Source organism: Alexandromys fortis, unplaced genomic scaffold (genome assembly GCF_014885135.2).
Source record: "Alexandromys fortis isolate MF-2015 unplaced genomic scaffold, M_Fortis_MF-2015_v1.1 scaffold_0, whole genome shotgun sequence".
In the NCBI taxonomy this organism is placed as follows: domain Eukaryota; kingdom Metazoa; phylum Chordata; class Mammalia; order Rodentia; family Cricetidae; genus Alexandromys; species Alexandromys fortis.
In genome coordinates this window covers 27,702,929-27,724,449 of record NW_026067949.1, presented here as the reverse complement: position 1 = coordinate 27,724,449, position 21,521 = coordinate 27,702,929, and the positions used below count along the sequence as shown (strand labels likewise).

At 37.3% G+C, this 21,521-nt stretch overlaps 1 protein-coding gene across 2 annotated transcripts in view; it reads right to left on the bottom strand.

Annotated features, from left to right (window-relative positions):
- Gabrb1 (gamma-aminobutyric acid type A receptor subunit beta1) overlaps positions 1 to 21,521 on the bottom strand; it is a 362,113-nt gene that overhangs the window by 218,245 nt on the left and 122,347 nt on the right. For both annotated transcript variants that reach the window (XM_050149556.1, XM_050149557.1), the window contains exon 4: positions 8,073 to 8,293. In XM_050149556.1, the coding sequence (XP_050005513.1) occupies positions 8,073 to 8,293 (221 nt within the window). The remainder of the gene's footprint in view (positions 1 to 8,072; positions 8,294 to 21,521) is intronic.

Below are 21,521 nucleotides of genomic sequence, written 5' to 3'. Positions count from 1 at the left end.
TCCAAAGGAAGGATAAAAACATCTCTATCTATCTATCTATCTATCTATCTATCTATCTATCTATCTATCTAAAAGTAGAAGAGAAATATCAAGCAAATGAAAATGCTAATATCTAAGAGGCAAGAATATAATGGAGGGAAGCGGAAGCAACAAGAAAAGCGGGTTTTCTCTTATTTTATATTTTACATTTTGACCCGTGTAAATATGTTGTCTATTAAAAAAATTTAAATTGAATTAAAAAACCAAAATGACTGCACTCATTTGTGATATACGCGTATTTAGAGTATAGTTATGGATTATTCTGGTTTAGTAAAGGTGGATGTGTAGGTTCTCTAAGATTCATGATTCACTAGCCACGGGTAATTGGTGAGATTTCCAGAATCAGGCATGGTTTTCCTCTTGTTGAGTGGGTCGTATATCCAATGACAGAGCCACTGGTTACCACCAAGATAAACTTCAAGACTGTTCAGGTTAACCAGTAGCAGATTTTAAAGGACTAACATCAGAAAGAAAAAAAAAAAAAGGAAAGAAATTTTTTAAAAAAAAGTTAGAATTTTAACTAACAGCTACAGTGAAGAGCAACACACAGCTGCCACAGCCCCTGACTTCTTAACGATAAGGGTACACACAAACTAGGAGCGCACTGGAGAACCTCAGAGGTAACACTTGGAGATGCACGATAACAACTTCTGACAGTCAAATTTGACAAGTCACAGAAAAGCAACTGATTCTACTCTTTTAAGAGAATAAACACAGCCGGGCGGTGGTGGCACACACCTTTAATCCCAGCACTCGGGAGACAGAGGCAGGTGGATCTCTGTGAGTTTGAAGCCAGTCTGGCCTACAAAAGCTAGTTCCAGGACATGCTCCAAAGCTACGGAGAAACCTTGTCTTGAAAAACCAAAAAACAAACAGAAAGAGAGAAAGAGAGAGAGAGAGAGAGAGAGAGAGAGAGAGAGAGAGAGAGAGAGAGAGAGAGAGAGAATAAACACATTGTGTATGTGTGGGACACCACGACAGTCCTGATATCAGAGGGGAGAGTCATCCTGTCTCTGTTTTGATAAATAGAGTTTATGTGTACTTCCTGGGGCTTGAAACTATTTTACAAATTATAACATTGCTGTGAGCAGTGTTTCACCAATTCCCATCTGTTTTTTTTTTTCAGCTATAAATAAAGGACCTTAGTTTCTGTTGATATTTCATGCAGTACACCTCGAGATAAGTAATGGCTGATAAAGGAAAATTCTTTAGAGCATGATCTAGTTAATAAATGAGGAAGAGACCATGTAATACTGCTATTTTGTTAATTTGAAGTTGATTGAGACAAAACAATTATCAGGGTAACTAAAATTATTGGCTAACCCCAAATTCATACATTGAAACTCTAAGCCTAGAATATGACTGTATCAAGCATCAAATCTTTAAAGAAGTAACTAATTCAAACGACTGGTACCCTAATGAAGGGAAAAATTTGGACACATATACATATAGAGAGACTGTGAGGTCTTGGAGATGACATCCCTGTACACAAGGGGAGAGGCCTTGACTAGGTCATCCTTTCAGCTCTCAAAGAAGTCAGCCCTACCAACATGCTGATTGTTCCAAACTCAAATTATGAGCCAATAAAATTCTGTTTTAGAAGCTACCCGGTTTTTGGTTCCTTGTTACAGTAGCCCTATACTCTTGTAATCTCCTGGTAGCCTGAGGAGGTTAAAATTAGGAATTATTGCAGTGGATAGATCATCAGTTTAGTCTCCATATCATAATAAAGAAATGATGCTTGGCTTTGGCTCTCTTAGTATAAACAGACTGCACAACTGATGAAGTGTTCCTGCCCAACCACAGTACCACAGATAATGAATCTATATGCCATTAAGCTCAGATAAGAACACAGCAGGGAATGGGAGGACCAAAAAAACCCCACGGTTTCAACAAGATATTATTTATAAAGGCATTAAATAAGAAACCAGGAATCTATAAAGTTTTTGACACTCCATTAATTAAATGAAATACGAAGTTTTGGACAACACATTAACCAAATCAAATATGTATTCTCCTTGGCCTACTTTTAAAATGAACAAGTAGGGGCTAGAGAGATTCCTGACTGGTTAGAGTACTGACGGCTTCAGCTTAATTCCAGTCTCTGGTGATCCAACACCATTTTCTGATTTCCACAGATACCAGGTAAGCATGTGATGCAAAAACAAATGTGCAAGCAAACACCTTCACACTTAAATTTTTTTTTTTTGATTTTTATCGAGTTCTACATTTTTCTCTGTTCCCTTCCTTGCCTCTCCCTCTCCTTCAACTCTCTCCCAAGGTCCCCATACTCCCAACTTACTCAGGAGATCTTGTCTTTTTCTACTTCCATGTAGATTAGATCTATGTATGTCGCTCTTAGGGTTCTCATTGTTGTCTGGGTGTTCTGGGATTGTGATTTGTGGGCTGGTTTTCTTTGCTTTATGTTTAAAAACCACTTATGATACAACAAATAATGAGACTGAGCAACTTACTTTGGATCTTCCTATACTAGTATTTATAGAATTAGTTTCTTAATATGTATAGGGCCAACGTAACAGCTAAGAAAGTAGAGTACCAGGTAAAGGGCTGGGCTATAGCACAGTTTCAAGTTATAGCACAGTTTCAAGTGTTTATACATGGTTATAGATAAATCTTATGATAGAATACCTATAAAGATTAATTAAAATGATGTGGTATATGCAGTTTACTCTGTGCATGCTTAGAAGATGTGTAGATTCCTAAATACACACACTGAGTCTTACTATGAAGTGGCTACCCATTTATCTATGGAAGTTTTCACAGGTTCTTAAACTAATCTGGCCCTGGACTCACTTCTAGTAGATGACCGAGGAAGAAGCATTGTAAAATAATAAAAGGAGAACATTGGCAGAGTTAAAGGAGGAAAGCAAAAGGAGGAGGGGGAATTCTTGGGAGGTTAAATACTCCACTAAACATCTTCAAATAATTAAATTATTCCATGCCTGCCATATTTTAAGGAAAATACCAACAGTCTGTGAGCCCCCAAATGTATAGGCTTTGGAGAGAGCGAGTATGTGCAGCCATCTGGATGGTGTTTGCATAAGAGACGGAATACATCTGGTCACTAATAGCAATAATCACTCTTCGCTTAAAAGCCATCATTTAGATAAAAGAAACACTGCAGCCAATGACTGAGTCAGGTAAGTGCACTCTGCACATATTAACGTTGCTTTTACAAACATTTACTGGGCAATCATTCAGTTGGAAAGAGGTTGGGGAAATACAGTGTATATTTTCAATAGTTACACATTAAAAAAAACACTTTACATAAAAAGTAATCAGCTCCAAGACACCAAAAGTGAAAGTGTCATAAAAGAGTTGCAAACCCAGGGGTCTTTGTGAGATTAAATTGTGATCTCTATGAAATGAGAGTTTTCCTCTGGGCTAGGGATAATGTGATTTTCATCATGGAAGAAATTTAGAGGGGATTTCAATACAAAGAAGGAAAATGGGAAAGAGTTGCCTTGGGGGAAGAATGATGCCTGCATGAAGCGGGGAAAAGTGGACGCAGACAGACAGAGACTATGTAAAGAAGAGGAGTTGCCATCCGTTTACACAAGAGGAGGGGGCTTTCAATAAAGCAGTAGAGTTGCAGGAATGTGCATATATGCTGCCCCATTAAATTATAATTTCCAGCAGATATTTTTTTCAATATTCAATACATAGTTTAATTGTAAATCTCTTAGAGGAATTTAGAAAAACAACGAGAGGCTCTTGAATTTCAGATAGAGAAGAGATAGAAAATTTGAAGTCACTAATTTTCTGGGGGAGGGGCTTATAGCAGGAAAAATTCCAATGACAGTGATAAATAAGTATAAAAGTTGAGCAAGAAAATTGGCCAAGGAGCGATAGGGAGTGGGTGAAGCTGTTAATTTAGATGGAAGAAATGGTTTGTAAGCAGGAAAGATGGTTAAACAGCATAGGTTAGAATCACCAGATTCGGTCTCAGGGGTGGAGGTGTCCTGTAGTTTGTGCGGATTTACCAGGATGCTGATGGGTTTGCCATTACCTGGGACAAGAGGGTATGTTGATTTGGAAGAGAAACAAATGCCATGAAATAAGTAGCATGTCAGGTAGAAAGGCAGAGAATTCAGGTTCAGACACTGGGTACCCATTTACAAAACTTAACGTGAAACTTGCTACTTTGGGGGCTTTAGATACTTGAAAATAAAACTGAAATTTATGCCCTGGCAATGGTGAAGCCTGCATGGGCAGCCCGTATACAGTGGTTCTGTTGAACTTACCCATCTTGGGTTTTATTATCTAAGTTACAACGTACCGTCGTTCAATTCAGTGAGCAGGTGAAACTTGGAATGACCACTATAGCACACGCGAGAGACAAAAGATAAACCCTTAAGTAGGACTGGTCATCATGACATCATTGGCAGAAGTGAAGCAGAGTGGGTGATGGCTTTGGTAGCTATAGGTATAGCTGCTTAAGCAATAGCATGGGTAGGACCTTTGCTGATGAGGACTGAGGAGTGAGTAGGGATGAAAGAGAGGAAACTAAGGTTGTAAGAAGAGTGGAACTCAAAGGGAAAATCATGGCTAAGAAATCAAAAAAGACAAAGGTCTGAAGATGTAAGCAAAAAATGGGGGAGATTTTCTCAGAATAAAATGCAATGCAAAGAAGGAGGAAAGAAAGAGAAATTTATTTATTTATTTATTTATTTATTTATTTATTTTTAGACAGAGTTTCTCTGGGTAGTTTTGGAGCCTGCCCTGGTATTCACTCTAGGCTGGTCTCAAACTCACTGCCTTTGCCTCCTGAGTATTGGGATTAAAGGTGTGTACCACCACTGTCTGGGTAGGAAGGGGAATCTTAAGGACTTGATATGTGATATTGAGGGACTTGCTAAGAAAATAAATGATTTTGCCAGCTTTTAGCGGATATGAGTCTCATGGTTGAAGATATAATAGTGGTGGCAGGGTTTCCCCTTAAAATAATGCATTTTGTCACAGTAGAGGTCACTCAAGAGCAAAAAGCATAAGGATTGGTATGCTAGAGACCTGTTGTACAGTAGCTTAGTTACTCAGTATTATTCTATATCAGATGCCATTCTGTTATTACAGGGTTGGGAACTGTAAAATCTGACTTAGAATAGTTTCAAAACGTCTTGTAATTTCATGTAACTTAAAAATAGCATCTCATATTGAATTTGAATACAGAAAATTCTATTTAATTTAAAAATGTTGTTTTATGGTCATGTTAAAGTTGGCTAGAGGAGCTTTGGCCACATCAATCCAATCACTGCTAAAATTACTCGTTAATATATGGGCCCATTCACAATGGCTATTAACTGGACTTATGAAAATGGATAAAGCCATCAGTATCATTTTCTCAATTACTCATGTCTAAAGTAAGTACTTTATAGTCCTAAGGATGCCAAAGCATATGTTATATGATAAGGAAGTTCTGTTTTGTGTGCTTAAGAATGATAAATGATAGCTATTCTTTTGAAAGGCTTTTATGAGGAACAGGCAGATCTTCATTTTTACAACTAGGAAATGTTACATCTGAGGAATTAAAGTGAACAGGATTAAATATAAGATGATAAATGAAATGTGATGGAAACCCAAGGAGTGGAAATGACTGACTAGGAGACCAGGACTAGTTAAGCTGAGAGTCCCTTGGCTTTCATTCCAGATGCTGCTTGCTCTGCCACAGCAAGAAGCCCCCTTGACTTCTGGAAAACTATTATTCTCAGGGTCAGAATAGTAACTAGATATACATATGGAGCACTCAATTGAATGTTTTCTTAGTTGGACAATTGCATCTGTGTTCTAATTATTAACAGCTCCAGGAATTAAGGAACCAATCAGCAGACAAGTTTCCAATATCTGATGAAGCATAATTTAGAGAACTATGACTCAGAACATTCTATGCACTAGATCTCATATTAATAATATTTTAATATCTTCTCAATAATGAGTTAGGGGTATTAAGCCCTCATTGTAGATGATAACACTTATGCTCACCAAACTTGTATACTTTTTTCAAGGTTAAGCAATCACAAAGTTGAGAGAGTCAAGCCCAACTTCTATCCTCTAGCTTCAGATTGTCTCTATTGTACTTTTGGTCTTTAGGGTGATAACAGCTTCTGATGAAAGAAAAATCAAGGAAGAGGAAAGAGCAGAAAAGAAGAAAGTAGAGCAGAGATGAGTCCCTTAAGGAGAAAAAGTGCTCCGTAAAGAGATTGGCATTTATACAATGGATGCCTAGTTTGTGTTTCTCTCTAGATGGTCACTTTGTCTGTTCACAAGCTAAAATCTACACAGGCTTGGCTTGTTTCTAAAGAATAGAAAGCAGTGTTTTATAACTTGGAAGGAAGTATTTACTACTAAGGTATATTTGAATGGTAATAGAACTGATAAACGAATATTTGAGAGACAGGATACCTGAACTTTGATCCTAAGTCTGCCACTGCTTCTTGGTGGCCTTAGACAAACCCTAGGCCTTTTGTGTCTCATTTTTCTCTTTTTTATTTGTTAGTTGAAAGTGTATTACATTTATACAATGCATCTTCATCATATCATTCCCTCACATGTCTTCCTAATTCCTCTAAGACCCGCCCATCATATCTTCCTTCCAATTTCACATCCTCTTTTAAACTTTATATAGATTTATATGGGTATGCCATCATCCACTGGGGTGTAGGAACTCTACTGGTGGCCATACTTCCAAAGAAAAGTGACTTTCCTTTCTTCAGAAGTCATCAGTGAGCCATAGTTCCCAGCCAGGGGTAAGGTCTATAGATTCTCTCTCCCCCACGTTACATTTTTCTAAAGCTGGCTTGATTGTGTCTGCTGTGAATACACATGCACAGCAGTTGCAGCATGTCCAGAGTACAGCATTTCACACTGCAGACTGATGTGTGCTCAACTCCATACTTCTCCAGTGTTGTTTTCCGTGATGTAATTCCCATTGTTAGATGCCGCCAATAATTTCTAAAATGCCTGAAGTGAAACTCTAAACTGGGACTCTGACCTTCATTGTTATCAAGCATATATCTACATTTTTATTCCCCAACAAACCACTGGTGATAAAGTCTATCATTTTTTCTAACCCTTTGCCTCTTAAAGGACTTACCAAGGTGAGAGCAAAGCTTTAAACAAGTCACAATTTAGTTACAGTTTTGATAAAAGTAGAAATAAATTTTAAAATATACTTTAATATTTTAGTTATTAAGCTTTTAATTATACACCAAATAATAATTGACATCTATATATGTTTATAACTTCTTTATGACTTAGTAACCAAGAAAAATAAAATGAAAAATCCATTATGGTATAAAACATTGCTGACCTAAGTCAAAGACAATATTACCTTTTTACTTGAGTCATAAACACAGCTACACACTGTGATACAGAAAGGAACTGTATAAGTGACTGATAGCCCAAAGAAATGAAGATATATCATATTCATGAGTTGTAAAACTTTATAATTTTCTGATGTTAATTTTACACTTACTAATAAATTGACTCAGCAATTCTCCATAATAGAATTAGGAGCTTTATGTGGCAGATGAGACAAGCTGGTTTTAAAATTTATAGCAACATTATGAAGAATGTAAAATTTCAAACAACTTGGAATATAAATATAAGATTAAAAGACATACACACTTTGCCTTCATAACTTCACTTAGAGTCAGCTGAATTAAGAGAATGACCCTGTTAAGGAGTAAATGAATAGAACAGTGGGACACAGCTTAGCGTATATAAAAAAAAAACCCTGTGTATTTTATCGTTATCAGCGCAATACAAGGAGGAAAATTCTTTTTCAACAAATGATACCCAACTAAACTAAACTCTAGTTTAATTAAACGTCTCACTAACCCTTGATGGGCAAAGTTACCTACATTGAGCTCAAATAGACCCCAAGATTTTTCTGGCTAAGGATATGTTAACTATGCATGTAATCTGCTTTCTTTTTTGCTTCTCTCCCTTCTGCCCATTTTTAAAACTAGGAAACAAACCAATGACATAAAGCAAGGCAATAGGAAAGTGTTTACCGTAGTCCATAGAGGACAGTTCCATCAGGATGCAGCCTTATCATTCGGTTTTTCACTGTGACCCCATGCACAAATGATTTCTTGTCATTGAGAAAGTAGGTGTCTGGTACCCAGAGTTGGTCAGCTACCCTGTTGTCAAGGGTCAGGTTTAACGGGATTCCAGAATATGAAAGCCTCTTGTCCTTCCAAGACTGCTGGAAATACATGGTAAGTGTATAATCCTGTGAAAGAAAACAAAAAGGAATTTTACCACCGTCATCATTACAGATCATTTGTTGAGAATCCAAGCACACAGGGCCAGCAAGAAAGCCCAGAGGGTAAGCAAGCTTATAGCACAAACTTGAAAGGCTGAGTTCATTCCATGGAACTCTTGTAAAGATGGAAGACAAGAATTGACTCCACAAAGTTATCTTTTCACCTACACATCTGTGCCATGCTCCCCAACACAACATCAAATACCTACACACTAATAAATGGCAAATTAATTATATAAGAATAACCTGTAAATGTGGTGTTGTGGAGGCTTAGAGTTCCTTCCCATGTTACCCGAGATACATTTGAATACAATGAAATTTATACCTCCAAGCATAGAGCAACACAACATAACATCTATATATGCTAGGAGTCCTGGAACAGTGCCTGAAGGCATATGAGCAGATCATCAAGATAGAGCAAATACATGCAACTTGATTTTAACGTTAAATTTTAAGGCAATAATATCACAGGAAAAAGCTTTCAAGAGACCCAGTAAAAAATTTACCCCTCGATATCATACTTCCAGCTTTATTTCATGGTGGGTCATTAGCTCTGTATTAACTTAAAGTGGGTGTTCTTAAAAAAGAATATATTTTTTCTAACTGCAGTGATTTTTGAATGACTAGTGTTCTGTTTAACTCCTTAATGTTACTAGTTGCCTTTTCTAGATATTTATGACGTACAACTCTCCTGTGGGTCATGAAAAGCTGTTATAATTTATATGTAGACAAAGCGAATTGTATGCCTGAAGACCAATGCCAATGTTATAAATGATCAAGTATCCTTCTTATGTTATCACGGCTCCTTGTGAAGAATAGCTTTAAGTCAGTTCTGGTTTAATATTTAATAGTACGCTTTCCTGGTTTCTGCAAAAGCTTACAATGAGAAGACCTGAATACATTTTTCTCTGGCAATAAGTGACAGAAATATCTGGGCTTCATATATATATTAAACTGCAAGAGAAGGATGGGGATCATTACCATAGTGCTTTAGCTATTGTTTTTGTTTCATTTTAAAGAATTCTATCAGTACAAAGTATAGCTGACTATTATAAGAACGTCAGTTTGCAACAGTAAAATCACAAAGTCTCTAAGGTAAAAATTCTAACATAATAAAATCCAGAACTGTGACTGTTTAACGAATGACCAACCAATGTGAACCTACAGCACCACCTGTATATCCTGGTGCTGGTAGAGAAATGAACTCACCGACTTGAGTGATGAGACTTCTATCTAGTCATCCTGTGTACATTCCCTCAACATATATATATATATATATATATATATATATATATATATATGTATTTCTGAAAAATACTAAATCTTAAGACAATACTGATCCTACATACCCAATTTCAACATTTTTTAAACAATATATTTCAGAACACTCTTACAATTTCCTCAGAAGTCATCATGCACTTATACAGAGACATTCTTAATTGTTCAAAGACAGGAAAGGCTACACTACAATCCTGACCATATTTGGAAGCTTTGAATAGTCTGAAACATTAGTTTTCCTTTATATGTAGATGAACATGTACACACACACACACACACACACACACACGTTTCCTGACTCCAATAAATCTCTCCAATAAGGAAAGTTTTAGGGTATTATCTTGAAGTGCAAAAAAGGCATAGTCTTGAAAATGAAGGAAACAGATCTCTCACCAAGAAAGCATAGGTAGGTGAAGTATGTTAATTACTCAGTTTATCAACTTCAAAATATGCAAAATTTTAAAAACATTGTGTTGAGCTTAGGGAATCCTGCTGAAGAGAGGGAGAATTTAGGAGCTAGAGCGGGTCAAGCGTATCACAAGAAAATTCACAAAATCAAATAATCCGGGCTCAGAGAAGCTCACAGAGTCTGAACCAACAACCAAGGAGCCTGGATGGGACTGACCTAGGCCCTCTGCATGTATGCTACAGTTGTGTAGCTTGACATAACTGTAGGACTCCTAACAGTGAAAGCAGGGGCTCTCCCTAGTTGTTTGGCTAGCTTTTGGGAACCTATACTTCATATAGGATTGCTTTGCCAAGCCTAAATAAAAGGCGAGTTGTTTAGTCCTACTGCAACCATTATACCTACTTTGCTGATACCCATGGGAGGCCTGCCCCTTTCTGAACAGAAACAGAGGAGTGGATGGAGGGAATGGGGTTCAGGGGAGGTGGGGAAGGGAGTGGGAGAAGAGGAGGGAGGGTAACCTGTGGTTGGGATGTAAAATAAATAAATTTAATTAAAAAATCATGTCAAACAGGATAAATATATATAATAATTTCCAATTTATATATCATTGAATGACTTAATTAAAATATATCTTGTGGTAAGTAAACAAAATTGAGTTGAAAAAATAAATTAATGCAGGCATAACATAATATAAATAAGTAACCTTTATGAAGATGTATATATGTGTGCCTATGTGTGAATACGCGTGTGTGTGTTCATGCATGCATATGTATGTGTTTTTGTGGCCTCTCTCCTTTCCATCTTTGGAGGCTGTTTTATTTTCCATGGAGAAATAACTATATGCATCTAGTGAGAGCTTTGCTACACATAACGCATTCTGTTTACAAAAAATATTGAATGAAAATTACATCATGTTTCTAAATTAGAACACTGACATTCCCAATTTATAGTAAGAAATAATCCAAGGAAAATTCAGTATGCCGATATACTACATAAGATGCAAGTGACAGGAACAAGCACCCCTTAAATCTAGTACTTCTAAACATTCTCAATTTAGTAGCCTGAATTGGGGCCTCAAATTATGATAAAAAGAAATATCAATAAGTCATATTAATAACCCAATAAAGCATTTTTCATGATATTGATCATAGTAACATGATGAACTATATGGGCAGACTTAAAGTATAGCAATATCTGAGTTTTCTTCTCTTTCTATGATATGGCACACAAGATGAAAATCTCTTCTGGGCTGAGAGCTCCCATCCATCACCACTTTTTTGTTAATGCAGTAACCTTGTGAGGTTGGTTTGTTAGTCTTAGAAAGGAGTTGTGGTTTATCATCTGAGGAACTGATTGCTGTAGATTTACTGTACATACATTATTTTTCTTATACATGCACTTATAGAATGTTACCAGACACATACAACTATAAAAAAACCAAACCCTACAACCATATCTGGGTCTACGTTACTTTAGATGAAAAAGCAATGCAGAAGGATGCTGTACTTTGTTTTACTGCACTTTTTTTTTCTATTAAGATTCAGTAGTTCAGAGAGCAAGTACTCCAAAGAGTTTTGAAAACTTTCAGGAAGAAATTCTTGCTTCTTAGCCAAGAGCAGTGAAAGAATTCTACTTTCAGGTACGAGTCTAGCAGTAGCACAAGCATTCATCTGGCTTCCCGAAGTATGCAGTCTATCCATAGGGCAAGTGTGATGTGGAAGAAACTCTAGGCCAAAGGGCATTCTCTGACACTGAGCAAATCAATGGGATTAGTGGCTGTGAGATTGCTAATGAAATTGGTCAAGCTAATTCAGGCGTAAGAGAATTGGATTCATTGAAAGGGAGAGCATATCAAATCAGCAACACTCAGCGGAGGTTCATGGAAGATATTTTGTCAAATAAAAGACTTTTTTTCCTTTTTGGAGAATAAAATACACATTTAGTTTTAGATCTGTGGTTTTAAAGTCATGAAGATTTTGCTTTTTCAAAATACCTTTGGCAGCCAGGCAGTGGTGGCGCACACCTATAATCCCAGCACTCGGGAGGCAGAGGCAGGCGGATCTCTGAGTTCAAGGCCAGCCTGGTCTACAAGAGCTAGCTCCAGGACCGGAACCAAAAGCTACGGAGAAACCCTGTCTCGAAAATTAAAAAAAAAAACCAAACAAACAAACAAAGCAAAACAAAAAAACCCAAAATACCTTTGGCAACATCTCAAGAAAGGTCTGACTGTGACAACTGGCTGGTGGCACTGGCATCTGTGGGGAGATGATAGATATCTTCTGAACATACAGCTATGCATGTCACAGCCCCCACCACAAAGAATTAGCTGCTTTAAAATGTCCATAGTGGCTCCTCTTCAAGAATGAATACCCTGCCTGCAATGCAACAGCTTTCCTTTAGCATCACTAAACACTTCAAAACCTTGCGTCATGGTTACAGAAATATCTGCACTTGCAACATACTGTTCAAAAATTTTTTTTGCTAAAGAATACTAGTACAAGATGGTTAGTAATTTTCTATCTTGTTATACTGATGTATGCATGTTACTAGAAGATATTTTAAGAAGACATTTCAGGGAATTGAAAGTGAGAGTGAATTACTACTTGCCTTTGTCAGTAGACATGTTTCAGACAATGTCAGGAGAGACAATAATATTACTTTAACATCTAATAATACTGAATTTCATAAACAATTCTTCCTCTGCGAACTGTTCTAAAAGAAAAGCTGTACTTTGAGAAAGAATCAAGGCTCTAGTTTAATATACATTATAAGAGGTTCCAAATACAAATCCCTGTTCTTTATTGAACAGTCATATCAATTGGACTCTGAGATCTGCTCTTTCCAAATTTAGGTTTTTTTTTTTTTTTTTCTGACTGGTTGGTTATAGTGAGGCAGTACATGATTGCTTCCAACTTCTGCTGATCCTAGCGTGATGGATACCATCCTATCTACAGTTCTAGCTGATGGAGAATATCCTACTTATAGCTCCTAACAAAATTGAGAATAACCTACCCATAATCGAGCAAATGGAGACTTCCCTACCTACAGTCCTGCTGATAGTATCCTATCTAAACCTCCAGCTACTGATGCAAGACGAGCTCACATCACTTGGCTCGACTCTTTTCCAGCTTCAAGAATGGAGATTAGAGAGCTATATTAGAACATCAGTTTCACATGTGTACAATAAGCATATGCCTAATTAAAAAAAAACAAGAGAGGGACACACCTGAATCCTCTTTAATGAATTTATTACTGAGCTAATATCTATCACACAAGCTCAGTGAGACTGAGTTCAGAGGTCATGGCCCATAATTATGACTGCATTGCTATATAAAGCCAGGCCATAAAAAAGGGAAGCAAAGAAAGTTGAAAGGCAGAGTTTATTGTTTATTAGATGATGAATGAGCAAATGCATAATGGTTTTTTACTTCTTTCTAGTTTTGCAGTTTGGACACCTTCAGTTTCTCAGATGTTTATGATCTTACTGGATCATATTTAATCTTATATTTTTTGGGCTACACTGACTCTATCTTTTATTTTTTCCAACTATAAAAAGGAATGGTGGTTCTGACCAGGTCAGAATTTCATAAATAGTAGCTTTATATATATTGTAGGTAAATGAAGTATCAAGGTATTCCAAATGTCTATGAATTGACTTATAAAGTGGAAGTACTCTGAGAACCACAGATGTTAAATGACTTCCAAATAAAGTCCACATGTTTGGGATTAGTATGGTTTATTAGCCAAAACAATTCCTTTTGAACAAAAAGAAGAAAACTACCTAGGAGAGTCATCTGGAGACCAAGTGGTAACAATCATCTCACTTTATACTGATAGGAAAAAAGGTAAATCCATCACTTCTGTCCTACAAAAGTAAATTCAATAATAACTAGCTTGATAAGTCAATTTTAGCTATAGTAAAGGTGAACCACTAAGGGTTTCATTCCAATGGAACCTCCCAGGGATTAATGTACCTATCAGTAGCAAAGCACATCTCATACAAAGTGTTCTCCTTTGTATCTTCCACATTTGCTGTTGATTTCCAATCCTTCCTTTTACATATCAAATACTATTTTAACTATCAATATACACTTTTTATATTTATTCCTTAGCTATATTTTGTTAATACACCATTAAAATATATGCATTTCCCATCACCAGTCTCTACAAAGTGCATGTTCTTGCATATTAAAATTTAACAGTGGTAGCCTAGCGTGCAGTTCACAGAACAAAATCTCTTTCCCCCGCCACCATGGAATAAAGGAAACTTTCTATATTAGATCTGTAGTTTTAAAGTCAAAGAAATTTTGCCCTTCAGAATACCTTTATCTATATCTGAAGAGAATGCTGGTTGTGACCGCATGGTGTCAGAAATAATAATAGCCCCATTTGGTTTCTATATCTGGGTAACCAGACATTTCGTCAGTCTTGTGTTGTGCTCTGAAAATGTTTGGAATTAGCCATCTTGGTGACTTAAAGAAAGACATTTTTATTAACGTTGTTAGTCCTACCTCAAATGAGAATCAGGCAAGGGAGTCACATCAGACACACGTAACACGCATGGCACTGGCGTGACTGCAGTGGTGCATGCGCCTTGAACTTCATGAAACTCTAGCTAGAACACTGAGGTGACACCACTGCAAAGGCTTAGCCTTATAACTTAATATAACCTGTATGAACCATAAATATTTACTTTCTTTAAAGCTATTAAAATCTTCATTAACCACTAGATCAGATTTCTAAAAATGGATGATAAGATTTATGGTCTACACAGTGACAGTCTAATATGCTTTCCATTCCACAATCTAGGTAAGCAGGTGTACAAATAACTAAGGTCATTCCTACGATAGAGATATACCAACATATTAGATCTAAAGCAAGAAACATTTTCTAGAAACTTGTAGGTCACATTTTCTTAGTTGAAGTAGAATGAAGAATACCTATCCATTAATATCTTTTGACCATTTACTATAATCAAAGAGGCATGCCAGATGGTAAGGAGAAAGAGTTGAATAATGTATATTCCTTACTTGAGGAGGACATAGACCAGGTGGAGAGACTTAGCCTTGTTTATTTCCAAGCTTCTCAATCTCCCAGTACTAAAAGAATCTGCTCATGGCCTGAATCTCCCTCCACTTCAAGCACTCGGGAAACTCGGGGAACATTATTTGGCTTTTCTTATCGTACATCTCTGTAGCAAGGAAACTACACTACTGAGTAGAAAAATATTAGTTTAATGACCTCTTATATTAGTCTGGAGAACAAATAACTCAGTTATTTAACACAGCACTGAAGGTAAGGAGGAGGAAGGAAATGGAAATATACGGGATCTTTAAGGCAACACGATAGCAACATTAAGTTGGAAGGATAAGGAGGGAGTGTCATGAGAGCCACCAGTTTTGCGACCCGTGTGAGTAGTTAGGTTGCAATAAGAAGAGTTGAAGACTAGGTGCTAACAAAGACCATTTCCTGTATAGAAGATGTGTTGAGGGTGTGAATAGCACTTACGTGCAGGGTGCCAAGTAAGTAGCTGTGAGTCAGAGCTTGAAAGAATAGACCCAGAGAGGAACGTAACTATGTGAGCGATGAGTGACGGGAGAGATGGAAATAGATTGCTTACCACAAAAGTCTTGTAAGTGTAGATGATAAAACCCTGGGATATTTGATTCGGCAGTTAGTTACTCATTTCCTTGAGCATTTCAAACACTCTTAATTTCCTTGGCTTTTTAGCATTTCCTGCATAGTTTTCTGATAATTTCTTTGTCACACTTGATCCAGAGCTACCCAAAGGAGACTGTTTCTAGTTCTCTGTCACAGTGGATGTAGAAAATCAAACATGTTAGTTGAAATGTGAATTAAGTAGCGTAGTGCATTTGGGTTACTTGATGTCAGTACTATGTGTACTGATCTTATTATATTACAATTCTGGCACATTGGTCACCCCTAAATAACATCGCCTCAGACAACTACAAAAACAAAACAATTAGTAATATAGGATTTCTGTTCATTACCAATTTAAAGGGATCTATAATTCTAGCAAAAATAGCAAACTGATACTTTTGCAGTGATAATAAAAGAATATGTAACTTCTTTAGGTAGTAACAGTGATTTCATATAAAACATTAATAGACATAATTTAGATGATCTCAAATAAAATTTCACTCATAACTGATGTGGGATTCCCCTCTGTGTGCTGTGAATATGTTTTACAACCGCTGTTTAATAAAGAAGTTGCTTTGTCATATGGCAGGGCAGAATATAGCAAGGCAGAAAATCCAAGCAGAGATAGAGGAGGAAAGAAGGTAGAGTCAGGACTCACCATGTAGCTGTTGAAGGAGAAAGATGCCAGAACCTTACTGATAAATCACAAGCCTCATGGTAAAACATAAAATAATAGAAATGGGCTAATTTAAGATGTAAGAGCTAGCTAGGAATATGCCTGAAACATTGAACAAACAGTGTTGTAATTAATATAGTTTTTGTGGATTGCTCAGTTCTGGGCAGCTGGGAAACAAACATGAAGTCTCTATTTACACATATTGGAAATATAGACTTTTTTCTCCTACTAATATTTAAAAAATGGAGCTGTACTCAGTGAAACCTGGGATTTGCTTAAAAATTAATGAACAATCAGATCAGATTAATTAAACATTAGATTTATAAATTATGTGTCATTCAGGTGATTCCTTTAAAGCTATATACTTGCACATGGCACAGTAGTTTTGGTTCTTTAGTTCCAGAGGATCGCAGACAATTAGTGTTCAGTTTCTCTAACATTTAAATAAGGGAAGAAATGAAATAGATACATGGAGATCCAATGAAATATTCAGAATATGGTGGTTTGGGCTGACTACCTTGGGGCTAGAGTAAAAAGATCTTTATTAAGTGAGGTAATGCAAATCCAGAAATATAAATATCACATGTCCTATTTCATCTGAGAGTCCTAGCTCCAAATCCGCAGGTGTAAGTAGTACATACCTTGGAGGAATCACAAAAAATATGAAAGTACAATGGAACTATTGCCAGAGTGGGAGAGCAGGGGAGCAATAGGAATCAGAATAACTCCCTACAAATAACATGGTGGGAGAAATGGGGGAAACTGAGATCTCAAATTAAGGACGGAGAGAGACAAATACAAAAGAGGGAGAGAGAAAGGTAAAATAACAGTAATTGTGTCTGTAAGGCATATGAATCATACTATTAATTATCTACATATGAGCAAATGTGGGCACGCACACACACATGGTATCAGTGAAAATTTCTCATTTGGGTTGACAATGCTCCATCCAAGAACCAAAGGTCGGCTAACAAAACCCTCAACATCAAACACGAGAAGTCCTCTTTTGAGTTGTAGGTTAGGGTTGTCCAGGAAACTTTCAAAGCATTACCAGTCATGGTTATTGTCCTTGGCTGCCCTAGAGGTAGAAGGTAAGTTTGTATTGCTAAAGACACCATGCACTGCAGAAACAGAGTCCAGACTCCACTGAGCTAAACTTGACCTGAAGGAAGACTAGATTTTATGGTACCAGAAAGTGCCATGCAAGCTTAAAAAAAGATAGGAACAACCAAGAGTCATACCCATCTTAGATCCTATTAATCACAACAAAAATCAGAACAGTGTGGCCTGATAACCCCATGGGTGCAGTAGTGGCATGTATATCTTGGCAGTAACCAAAGCTCTGTAATTGAACTTAAGACAGCTCAACAAGAGGGAAATTTTGGCTGGCACTGAAACCTAGTCAACTCCTTGGGTCTAGTAAGAAATTATATATGTTGGAGGAGACCTAGCACCACCACTTTACTAAGTCAGCAGTATCCCTTAGTAGGTTATAAGTATTTGTCCTTATGATCACATATAAGTGTATTCATCACCCTTCATCAGCGAAACACTTCTTTTTAACAGACAGAGAGAAAAAAACCAAGGAACCTTTCACAATAGCCTCAAATTAAAAAAATAATACGTTGGAGCATCTCTAACCAAAAGTGTGAAAGACTTGAATGATTTAAAAACTTCAAGTCACTGAAGAAACAAACTGAAGAAAATATCAGAAGATGAGGAGATCTCCCATGCTCATGTGTTGATAGGATTCATACAGTAAAAATGTCCATCCTGCCAAAATCAATCTGCAGATTCAATGCAATGCCCATAAAAATTCTGATACAACTCTTTACAATTTTTTACCTTGATGTGAAAATGCACACACACAATAATTCGGGGCAGCTAAAACAATCTTGAATAACAAAAGAACTGCTGGAGGTGTCATCATCCCCAATTTCAAGTTGTACTACAAAACTATAGTGATAAAAACAGCATGGTATTGACACAAAAAGAGACACATTTATCAATGAAATGGAACCGAAGATCCAGACATAAATTTACACAATCATGGAGACCTATTTTTATGAAGATGTCATAAATACACACTGGAAAAAAGATATCTTCAAAAAATAGTTCTGGTCAAACTGGATGTTGACATATAGAAGAATGTAAAGAGATCCATATTATTATCCTGCACAAACCTCAACTCTAAGTGGATCAAAGACCTCAACATAAAATCAGAGACTTGGGAGTTGATAGAAAAGAAATTCGGGTATAGCCTTGAACTCATTAGCACAGGAAAAGACTTTCTGATCCGCATACCATTAGAACAGGCACTAGGTCAACAACTAGTAAATGTGACCCCATGCAATGCAAAAGTTTCTGTGTGGCAAAACACATTGTCATTCAAACAAAGTGCAGCCTACAATGTGGGAAAAGAGTACTAATATCCAAAATATACAAAGAACTCAAGAAACTAGATACCAAACCACAACAACAAATGACCCAGTTAAGAAATGGGATACTGGTCTGAACAGAATTCCCAATAGAGGAAACTCAAAAATGTCTGAAAAAAAACCACTTAATGAAATATATGAAATATTCAACTTTCTTGCCATCAGGGGAATGAGAATCATACTTTGAGATTTCACCTTACACCTGTCAGAAGGTATAAGATTAACAAAACAAGAGACAACTCATGTTGGAGAGGATGTGGACTAAGAGGAACCCTCATTCATTGCTGGTGGGAGTGCAAATTCACAGCCTTTAGGGAAATCAGTGTGGTGGTTTCTCAGGAAGATAGGAATCGATCTACCTCAGATCCAGCTATATTACTCTCTAGCATATAACCAAAAGATGCTTAATTTTACCAAAGAAACCTTAGCTCAACTATGTTTATTGCTGCTCTATAATAACCAGACCGTGGCAACAACCTAGATGTTTTTCAACAGAAGAATGGATAAAGAAAATGTAGTACATTTACACAATGGAGTATTACTCAGTCATTAAAATAATGACATCATGAAATATGCAAGCAAATAGATAGAACTAGAAAAAGATTATCCCGAATGAGATATCCCAGACTTAGAAATATGAATATGGTATACATTTGCTTATATGTGGATATTAGTTGTAAAATCAATGATAAGCTACAATTTATAGAACCACAGAGGGCATATTTAAACTAAGGAATTATAGAGAACAGATCTCAGTAGGAAAGAGAAATAGAATAGATGCGAATGGATGGAGTAAAGCATTTGCCTAAACTGCTCTGTTATTGATAAAACTTTGGGTGTCAGATATTGGAGTACAAACCGTATAGCTCAAGAAAGCAGCAGAGGAACGGCTATCTGACCTGCTGGCTACACCTTCCCAGATCAGGTCAGGAAGAACCTGTCTAAGCCACTTCCTATCTTTTCCTGTGCCTCTCTTTCTGAGTCCTCTAAATCTCTGTGGCTAATTCAGGTCAGCTAGTCATGGACTCTGCCCCTTCATTCAAGGTTTAATTTTATTAACAGTCTCAGAGTGTCACAGTGCAATCAATTATCCTGCAACAATTGAGTGGGTGGCTGGAATGCAAGGATCAAGTTGGAAGGGTATGGGGTCTTTGGAAGGGAATACAGGGAGAGAGAGTTATAAAGGGGCATTGGAGGGGTTGTTTAGAAACCTAGTATGGTAGAAATTTCTTAAAATACATGCATATAGGAAGGTGATCTAAATAAAATCACCAAGTAATGAGGGAGATGAGTCACAACTGCTCATGTCTTATCACCAAGTGAAGCTTCTAGCCCTGGGATTGGGTTACATCTAATTGAGTTATTTGCTAAATAATCATGATGGGAAGCCCCAAACAACCTGGGCCATTGCAAAGACTGTGAGGTTGTTCTTCACAATCTTACTGTAAGGTCCCATTTCTGAAGACAACAGCTTCATGACTCATTGGATATGGGTATGTTGAACTAGTTCCTACACAGAAACTTTACCTCTACATTCCAGCTCCTTTGGTACAGAAACGTACATTGTGCACTGTTACAATGGAAAAGTAAGCACAAAGCTAGTCACAAACCCTTTATCTACAATGGTGTACTGCAGGAAAGATATGTTAAGGCAATGGTGGCACAAAGGTAGTGGGAGTAACCAACCAATATCTGATTTGACCTAAGGTCCAGTCTGAGAGATGGAACTCATACCCAACACTGCTTGAGTAGCCAAGAACCTGAGACTAGATATTTTAGGATCTAGGATAAAACCAAATAATACTGTCCTGAAAAAAAATGTAGTGATAAATTGACTCCTGTTGATATTCTGATATACTCAAAGATTAGTGCCTTGTTCAGCATCATCAGAGAAGCTTCCTCCTACAGCAGATGGGAACAAAGACCCACAGAAAGGCATTACACAGAAAGTGAGAGAACTTGGACAGTAATCCCTAAATGGGATGTCTCCATCAAATCCCTGATCTCAGAGCTCAGGGAATCCTGTGAAAGAGGAGGAGAGAGTAGCCAGAGGGGATGGAAGACATGATGAGAACAAGGCTCTCTAAACCAACAAATCTCATATGAATTTACAGAGACAGAAGCAGTAAGCACAGGGCCTGTACGTGCCTGTAAGAAAGCCTCTGTGCTTATATATGGATTCCAGGTTAGTGTTTTTGTGGGATACCTGAGTGTGCAAATGAGTGAGTCTCTGATTCTTGTGCCTTCTCTTAGGCTCTTTTCCTTCTGTTGTTTTGTTTCTTTCAACTTCAATGGAATAGTTTTTCTTTTATCTTATTATATTTTATTTTGTTATTTTTTTGTAATATAATTTTTTTATTGAAAAAAAAATTTCCGCCTCCTCCCCGCCTCCCATTTCCCTTCCCTTCTCCCTTTTCCCTCCCCCTCCCCCCACTCCTCTCCCCCTCCCCCCACTCCTCTCTCCCTCCCTCTCCAGTCTGAAGGGCAGTCAGGGTTCCCTGCCCTTTGGAAGTTCCAAGTTCCTCCCCCTCCATCCTGGTCTAGGAAGGGGAACATCCAAACTGGCTAGGCTCCCACAAAGCCAGAATATGAAGTAGGATCAAAACCCAGTGCCATTGTCCTTGGCTTCTCAGCAGCCCTCATTGTCCGCCATATTCAGAGAGTCCGGTTTTATCCCATGCTTTTTCAGTCACAGTCCATCTGGCCTTGGTGAGTTCCCAAGGGGTGTCTCCG